At 30.2% G+C, this 9,742-nt stretch overlaps 1 protein-coding gene across 1 annotated transcript; it reads right to left on the reverse strand.

Annotated features, from left to right (window-relative positions):
- Positions 1 to 7,272: 7,272 nt before the first annotated feature.
- Positions 7,273 to 8,549, reverse strand: LOC107492591 (F-box/kelch-repeat protein At3g06240-like). The gene is made up of 2 exons (XM_016113629.3): positions 8,506 to 8,549; positions 7,273 to 8,410 (listed from the first exon to the last, which is right to left on the reverse strand). Exons 1-2 carry the CDS (start codon positions 8,547 to 8,549, stop codon positions 7,273 to 7,275), a joined length of 1,182 nt encoding a protein of 393 aa, XP_015969115.2.
- Positions 8,550 to 9,742: the final 1,193 nt, after the last annotated feature.

A 9,742-nucleotide genomic window follows, 5' to 3' on the forward strand; every position in this document is an offset into this window, starting at 1 on the left:
TAGGTGCATGATCTTCCAATTCAAGTGGTCCCAGCGTCCAAATTGAGGTTGTTCGAAGATTTTAATTAATTCTGATTTAAACTTTATTTTATTTTAAAATAGGAAAAGATATTATTTTAGTTTAAAAAAATAGATTTTAAATTAATTAGGATTAGATATAAAAGAGAAAAGAAACTTCTCTTCTGGGGATTATTTCATATTATTCACAATTCACAGTTTAAGAGAATCCTAGTTTCCACTCTGAACCATGAGCAACTAAACCTCCACTGTTAAGGTTAGGAGCTCTGTCTATTGTATGGATTGATTCTATTGTTTTTCTATTTGAATTCATGTATTGATTCATATAATTCAAGAATTGTTTTCGTTCTTTATTTTATGAATTTGGGTGGAACGAAAGTATGACTCTCTTTCTAATTGAGTTCCTGTATAACTTGGAAAAGCTCTTTACTTGAACAACAGCTTGAAAATATATTCTCCTAAATCTCTAATTATTTGGATTTAACGGGATACGTGACATATAATCCTCTTATATTTGGGTAATTAGGATTTCTGTGGCATATAACTAGAATTGAACTTCACCCCCTAATTGAAATTAATTGACCAAGTAATTGGCGGTTGATGAGAGTTAGAGGAGACTAAAAAGGTCTAAGGAATTAGGGTTTAGTCACATATAGTTTGCCATGAATTAAATCTTGCAGATTTAAGTAGTTAGTAAGAAAAGTCAATCAGGAAAATAGATAACTCTGAAGCCTTAATTGTTTTTCCATATATTATTCTCAACTTACTTACTGCCTATCTTTTGATATTCTAAATCTACTGTTTAATATTTTTGAACTCTCAAACACCATTTTCTGTTTGTCTAACTAAGTAAATCACTTAACTATTGTTGCTTAGTCCATCAATCCTCGTGGGATCGACCCTCATTCACTTGAGGTACTACTTGGTACGACCCGGTGCACTTGCCAGTTAGTTTGTGGTTGTAAATTCTGCACCACCTAACGAGGTGCCTCTCGACCTGCATCTAAAAAAAAATAACAAAGTATGGGGTGAGAACCAGAGGTTCTTAGCTTGGTAAAGGTGCCACACATATAAGATATAAGGTCTTGGGAATGTCAGAGGAATGTCGACACTCAGATTATAAAGCTTAAAGTATTAAACAGAAACCATAAAAGGTGGTTTTTTAAGAGTATCTAAGCCTAACTTAACTAAACCTTGAATCTAAGTCTTACCACCTTTCCTCCTTACCTCTATCTCCGACAATATATCATAGACAAACAAGCAGATAAAGGCAAGTACAAGAAGATTACAAGTACTGCAGCTAACAAATATACAGTTAACATCACAACTACACTTAGGCATACCCAGTTAATGCACAAACAAGTAATTCAAGTAATATGCACATGATACATGCCTGTCCTATGGCTGATGAGTCTCATCTGTCGATTATCAAGCCAACCTGACAAGTTCAATTTGCTAAACCCTTGGACTATCCCTCGTCGCACATTCTCAAGAGTCTATGCATAGCTTTTTCTCTTATATAAATATCAATTGCTCAATGGGGGTACCATTCTCGGGAATTTATACGTGTCTGGTCACCCTTACGACATAGGGTCAATAGAGTATCCAGTTTTAACTTGGTACACGTGGTGGCAAGTCACGGTACTTTACTCAGGGAACCTTGTATCTTAGATCATTTGATTATTCAAGCCAAGTATTATACATAATCATTCATAACATTTCATAGTCAATTCATCACTTTTTCAGCTTTACTTTACCTCCAAGTTATCCTCATTTCCTAACTTCACTTGATTATCAAACATAATACTATTATTTATGACTAAAAGAATAAAAATAGAGGTTTAAAAGTTTGAAATAAGGTTTAAAACTCAGAAAACCATATTTGCTGGAATAGGGGCCATGCGTACGCGTGGCTCACGCATACGCGTGGGAGTGTAAAAAGGCAGCTCGTGCACGAATCCCTTATCATACGTACGCATAGGTGAGTACCTCATGTCACGCGTACGTGTGGGCCATGCGTCTGCGTGGACATGCATGCTGGCTCATTATGCGTATGCATATAAGGAGGTCAGCCAAAAAATTCCATGCCACTCGTACGCGTGAACGTACGTTTTTCCAAAAATCTGATTAAGTAGAAAGCTACAGAATTCACATAATTCCAAACCAAACTTCCGACGTACATAACTTAATCATTTTCAATCGTTTTTCATCTGTTCTTTGAATGGCATAAATTTCACGAACCCAATTTTTATTTAAAACAAGTTGGAAACAAATTGAGGGTTCGGAAGCCAAGTTATAGTTCGCCGAAGTTCGGCCCAAAACCAACTTTTTACAAAGCTCATCAAACCTCCATTTCATTTTTTTCCATTCACATATCAGCCATTTCTCACCTGAAGTCAATCCTAATACATACAATATCCCAGCCACATGATCTTACACCATTTTATCATCCATCATACATTAACAGTTCACAATCTCACATTTCAACAGTTATCATGCACTAACTCAATATATGCATAATCATATCACCACCAACTCAACCATTTTCCACACTAATATCAATATAGCAACAATCATCATCACATAACCAACTTTCATCATAGATATCAAGGATACTAAGCATTGTACATTTTCGTGCATTCTAGTTTAACCCATGGTCATCTAGCCTAAGTTTTCACAGGACATTATATATTAAATGCAAGAAACCTAAACTATACCTTAGCCTGTTTCCACGTATTGTCCAAAGCAACTCACCAAAACAAACATAGCCCCCCAAAAGTTCAATAAATACTAGTGCTCAACTTCCTCCAAGTTCCAATATCCACAATTTCAACCTCCAATCATTTATTCACAACCTAATACACATTCATAACACATATACATCCAATTTAATACCCAAAGAACAAATTTAGAAAATTAAATAGAATTATGGTATCCTCACCTTACCCAAGCTTTGTATACGCAAGAGTGAACATTTTTCTCAAGCTAATTGGATCCTAATACATCAAAAGACAAAGAAATTCAACACCACTACATAATTTTCGAAAATTAGGGAAAGGAGTGGCTGAGAGTAATTAAATGGCTTACCTATGAAATTATTTCGGTAGAATCATAGAGCTCGACGCGGTGCGGCGATCGGAACTCGGAGCGAGAAGTTACATGGGTTTTATTTTTGGCGTTAGGGCTAATCTTCTTTTCCCCTTCCCTGGCTGTATTCAGCGTCTATGCTGAATGGGGAGGAAGAAGATGAGCTTCAGCTCATTTAAATGCTGGGCCAGTTGGGCCACGGGCCTGATTTGGGTCCAGTTCAATCGGTTCGATCCGTTTGGTCTAATATTGGACCGAATTCTTTGAAATTAGTGTCAAAATTCTTGTTTTGATGAGCTCTAGCATAATTTAATATAATATTCACATTTCTAATTTTCTTTATTAAAATCTAATTTATTGACTAATTATTTACTAATTTAACAGAGTTTACAAATATTAGAAGGAGTGTTTACCACAATTTGAAATCATCCTAAAACTTTTCGAATTAAGCCACATGGGGACAAGATTTTCCAGTTTTTCTTTACAAAGAGGCCGATCTCAAATAATTAATTTTAAAATTTATTACCTAAAAAATAATCTCAAATTATGAATCTAATTGTGTAATTTTTTTATATTGCATCAAAATTAAATTCTTATATCTATTGTTTAAAATGATTTATATTATGAATGTGTAAAATAATTTTTTCTGACTTAATAATATATAATTAAATGCATATGCAAAATAACTTTAGACTAATAATTTATGAAAATTAAATACATATTAAAAAATGAAAATAAAATTTAGAATAATGATGATAACTTAAATCTATTATAAAGTGACAATAATGATGAAAACAAAATTTAAAAGCATGCTTCTAATTTTTTTGTAACCGCTGCAATATCCCTTGGTTTATGTCCAACACTAATTACCATTTTTTTTATGGGATGTACACTTGTTTTTATTTTGGGCTTGCACTAGTAAAATTCACATCAAGTATATTTTGAATTTTCAAACCAAATTAAATATATATTTATCATCATCAATTATAATTTGAAATATAATTTAAACTAATTTAATTTAATTTGTAAATTTTTTTTGTTTGAATTATATTGGTTCAGCATCTTTTACGAAATAAAATTTAAAAAAGTTTTAATATTAAAAAATAATTAAGGACGTAATTTAAGTTCAAAAAATGATTTATAAAAAAAGCAATTCAATACTTATACGAAAGCCTATTTTTTTTAAAAAAAATCAGATAAACTTTAAAAAAAATCACATAAACTAAAAATCAACTTTTATATATAATTTAGATATTTTTTTACTAATAATTAACCACTAAAATAATTAAATTTATCATAATAAGTTCAAATACAGAAGCTCAAAGAATAAGAGATGAATAAAAGATTAATAACAGAGAGTTAAACCAAGAAGACAATGAAACAGAGAAGAGTGTATTGAATCTGATGTGATTAATCTGAATAATAGTGTAACCATTAGGGTTATACACAAGTGAATAGAAAATACTAAAAAAATAAGTCATAGCTCTCTCTTCTAATATATAAAGCATAGTTGTCAAAATCGAACCGGTGATCGAATCGATCATATTACTAGTTTACTGATTTATTGGTTCAACCGATGAGTTACTGGTTCAATCGATAAAGCTGCTCTCATATAAATAAAAAATATAAAATAGTCAAAAACCTAAAATTAAAATTTGAAATACATATTTTTACTAACATTTTAAGAACAATTAAGTCGAATTCTATAAATAATTAATACAAAGATAGACATATAATTAGTTCATACTACTATATAGTATCTTAATTAGACACAATAAGAATAACAATCTATGAATTATATCCAAAGAATAATTTCAAGGTCTAAATATTTTTATATAATTAAAAAGCATTCATAACACTATGAAACGGGTTAGTGCAGTGATTGTCAACTTAGTTTTCATTCCAGAAGAGCTAAGCTTGACTCCCACTCCTTGCAATACATTTTTTCTAATTTCACAATCCGCATGCTGATGTCATGCCGGAACGTAGGTTGACCGTTGACAGCGTTGTTGATTGGACCGGTTCAGTTCTGGTTCATGTCGATTTTGACCGGTTTGATCGATTCTTACCAGTTTTGTCCGGTTCATTTTCTTAAGCGGTTGGTATACTAAACTGGACTAGTACAATGTCCAATTTATCGGTTTTTCGATCAAATCGGTCGGTCCGGTCCAATCCGATTTTTATAACTATGATATAGAGCTGCAACATTAGTTAAAACAAGAAAATTACTTCTAATTCCTTCTTGTTATTCTACTTTTTCTTTTATATCCTCAATAAGATCAATAATTAAACTTGTTTATAATGATATAATAAAAGATTTTGAGATGAAAGATACATTTTTATAATTATATAATAAACTTGGCAGGAAAAATTAAAAAGCAAAAGATTCTATATTTATTATTAAGAAAGTCCAGGAGACCAACATTTATATTAAAATATGGCCAACACTTTTTTTTGAAACAAAGAAGCTCAACATGATAGTGAAGCGGACAAGTATGAATAAAAAAGAAACACCTATTCTAAACACCTAAAAATTATCCCAATGTCATCTCCGACATTGCCATCAACAACAAAATTATCCTAAAGAAAGATTGCTTAGACTGGGTATTATTAACCACGATGATAACTTGTGTGTCTTGTGTAAAAAAGATGTAGAACATATTCACCACTTGTTTCTTGGTTGTGAGTTTACTTGGCAGGTGTGGTGTGAATGATTATCTGAATTTGGGAGGTTGTGGTCTGTTCCGGGTTCACTGAAAGAGTACTTTGAGAGTTGGACATGTGTCATTAGTAAGAAAGAGGAGCGCAACAAGTGGCTTATATGTTTTTTTTGCAGTTATATGGAATTTTTGGCTTGAGAGAAACGGACGGATATTTAATAACAAGGAAGCAGGTGTTCAAGAGGTGTATGTTTTACAAATCTTTGACCAATTATAGAGAGTGGAGTAGTGCAGATCCTTTCTGTTAATGACAATACCGATGATAACAATAGAAATTGTGTTCATATTGTTTTGTTGCTTTGTTGTATGAATTCTTTTGTTTCTGTCGCTTCACTTTACTATATTGAGCTCATTTTTTCAAAAAAAAGAACATCTTTGTTGGACTAAGTATCATGAAATAGACCCTGAATTAATTGAATACCAATTAATCAACTTGTTTATGCCAACAACCAGCCTTTTTTCTTTCTTTCTATATCAAGATTATTAAAACAAAAAAAAATTGACTCTAAGCCATGCCTTATTACTTATTAGCACTAGTACAATACTAATACTCAATTATCAAGATACATCTTTGTTAATTTCCTTTAATTATTTTGATGCTTGCCGCCACGTTCAGTTCAACCATTATTATTGTTAACTATGATCTTCTTGGAATTGAAGATTCTTTCTTTCTTTCCTTCTTTGACTTGAATTGAATTAAAAAACTACACGTAAGACTTGACTTAGCTAACGATTAGGATCAATTTAAAGATGATATGATTATATGATTAATAGTGTTAGCTTCATCTTCTTTTAGGAATGAAGTAATTACTGCAAATGATATATAAGTAGAATGCGAATGCTAGTAATATTGATGAATTATTAATAAATCATACACAATTATATTAAATACAATACGATTGAAAATGAGTTGAACAATATATATTATATTATAGATAAATATATGGTAATTAATTTAGTGATCGAATTTTATTGTGCATCTAACATTTTTATAAATAATATCCATAAATAAATTTGATTATTCGGATAACTGATTATTTAATAAAAAAAATGCATCTACATATACAAATATATAAGAATTGATTTTTAGTTTAGAGAGTACACTGTTATAAAAAATATTTTGTAAAAACATTAAATTGATTTTTCAAAAAAAATTAGTTTGTGAATTTAAATTAGTTCTTAATTTTTAATATTCAAAATTTAAAATTTTGTTTCGTCAAAGGTGATTAAACCAATAAAATTACAACAGGGATTATAAATTGAATTAATTTAAATTATATTTCAAATTATAATAGTTTAAAAAAAGAAATTTTGCAAATACTATTGAATAACTAGAAACAATAATTAAACAATCAAATAAGATGTGAACATTATAATGTAAATCTAAAATAATTAAGTAAAAATTTGCTATTAATAAAAAAATATCAAATGAAATGATTTCCTAAAACTAATAGAACCTCAATTTTGGGTAATTCAATGAGTAAATATTATGTACCTCCACATTATCTCCAATGATAATATCCTTTAGTGGGATAAGAGTAGGAACAAGACAAAGAATTTGAATGTTGTCGCTACAGTCAGTCCGAAAAATCTTATATTCTTTGTTTTCACGATCATGGTAGGCAATGTAATCATGAAACATGGTTATGGAAGAATTAATATTTCTGTCAGAATTTACGAGAATGGGAGTCCAAGATTCTTCAATTCCATATCGTTTCATAATCCACATTGTGATTGGCTCATTATAATATGTCATGCAAAAAAATCCACTGAATTCATGTATGCCGACTTTTGGACCCTGATCGCTCGGTATAGAAAAGGATTGGAACCTCTCCGTGTCGAAATTAAAAGCCCAGATCGACACATTGCCATCAACATCCTTACCAAGCCAATGAAGTGCCCCATTTAAATAAACAGAAAATCTCGATATAGATATCAAATTTTTGGGATAATCCACCTCAATATTTATCCATGTTGTCGATCCAACTCTGAGCATTTCAACAACCATAGGATGATCATGTTTAAATATAAGAATTCTCATTACCTTGTATTGGTTTGTTTTTGGGTGAAAACCAAAACCCCGAGATATTTCGCACTCGCAGGGTTTCAGGATTGGAGGGTGTTTTGGAAGTCTTATAAACTCACCTGTTATTGGATTGCAAACAAGTGAAATGTCTCCATTATTTGAGCAACTCAAGTAAAAAAGACCGTTACAAACAAGCACAGCATAAACTTTTGTACCAAGGAGAGGAATTTCAAACTTAGGATCAAGTTTTATGCTGCTACTATTGGGTTTCAGGACCTCAAACACACCGCTGAATAATGTATTGTTTCTCCTTTCATGCCATTCAATTCGGTCATATTCAACAAGGTGAAAGAATCTTGAATGCTTGCGTCGGATCATCACAGCAGGAAGTGTATAAGTAAGAAGTAACTTGGCAAAGTTTGGATTAGAAATCAATGTGTTCCAATGCTTGCAAACACATCTACAAATCAGAACAGATTTTATGGGAAGTCTAACAAAAATATCGGTAATTATATCAGCTGGAAGACTGGCAACATAAGACCTTCGTATTTGGAGTTTCCTGACAATTAAGTAAAGAATAATTCAGAAGAAGAGAAATAAAAAATTCACGGTGTTGTTTTGTGTTACTCCATGAAAAAACAAAATATGACTTACCTCATCCACCGAACAAAGAAGGATTGGAAGAGGAATTTGATCATTTTACCCGTACTCTCGCGTGGCAATGATTGTTGGGAGAAGTCAAGCACCCAAGTGAAATTGATGCTTTCAAAGGGAAGTTTACTGATTTTTATAACTTAGATGAATGTGAACATCAGCTACTACTTTAAGGGAAAGGGAAAGTATGTGGAGTTAATGATTTTAATGGGCTTAAAAAGGAATGTATTTCAAAAATTAAAAAAGAGATTTTTAATTAATTATTCAATAATTACTTAAATTCAGATTTTGAAATTTAAAAAATTAAGACTAATAATTAAATTCATTCACACTATATATGATCTCTACACCAAAATCTTAATAGAATTGTTATCTTTCATCTGCTACCTATACTTGCTCTCGCCTTATAATCTCCCTCAAGATTGTAAAAATCGAACCGATTAATAAACTGATAGAATAACTAATTCAATAATTTAAAGATTTAATCGAGATTTAACTGGAATTTAACTGGTTTAATTAAATATATAATAAAATTATTAAAAATTTAATATACAATTTTAAATATTTAAATTTAATAAATTTTAGGTTAATAAAATTTAAAATTATAGTTAAAAATTAACAAATTACTTCGGCCATCAAATTTTATAACTAACAAAAATTAAAATAGATAAAAATGACAAATCAAAATTTAGAAAAATAAGCATATTCATATCAGAATTTTCAAAAATTTTATACTCCACCACAGCACATCAACTCAAAAATGATAAATAGATAAAATATTTATATTATAGATATTGTGAACTAATATAATATAAAATATTAATTCAACTCTTGTGAAAAAAAATTCTCAAAATATAATGAATTGGATAACAAACTAAATATTTTTATTAGTTTTGTTAATTTTTATTAGTTTTTATTTTATTGTAAAGTGAACAATAAATAAATTTCGAATTCTTTAATATCTCTTGTACTTTTTTATTTTTAATATTTAATTATATTTTTATCTCTATAGTACTAATAATAATAATAGTAATACAAATACAAATAGAATGATGTTGTGAGAATTTTGTCCGAGTGTGTGTGAAACTGTGAATTTTAGTGCATGAAAAGTCAATTTTGTGAGTGATTACAAGGGACGGATCTAAGGGGGTGAGTAGTGGACTCGACCCCTCCAAATTTTTAGAAACTATATTTATATATGAGATATGTATTTAAAAAATAAAAAATATTATATAAT

This window comes from Arachis duranensis, chromosome 6, assembly GCF_000817695.3.
Source record: "Arachis duranensis cultivar V14167 chromosome 6, aradu.V14167.gnm2.J7QH, whole genome shotgun sequence".
NCBI classification, from domain to species: domain Eukaryota; kingdom Viridiplantae; phylum Streptophyta; class Magnoliopsida; order Fabales; family Fabaceae; genus Arachis; species Arachis duranensis.

Coding starts and splice junctions, on each gene's coding strand:
- LOC107492591 (XM_016113629.3), bottom strand. CDS start 8,549: ATGATCAAATTCCTCTTCCAATCCTTCTTTGTTCGGTGGATGAG. Junction 8,411..8,505: donor TTCTTTGTTCGGTGGATGAG/GTAAGTCATATT, acceptor CTTAATTGTCAG/GAAACTCCAAATACGAAGGT.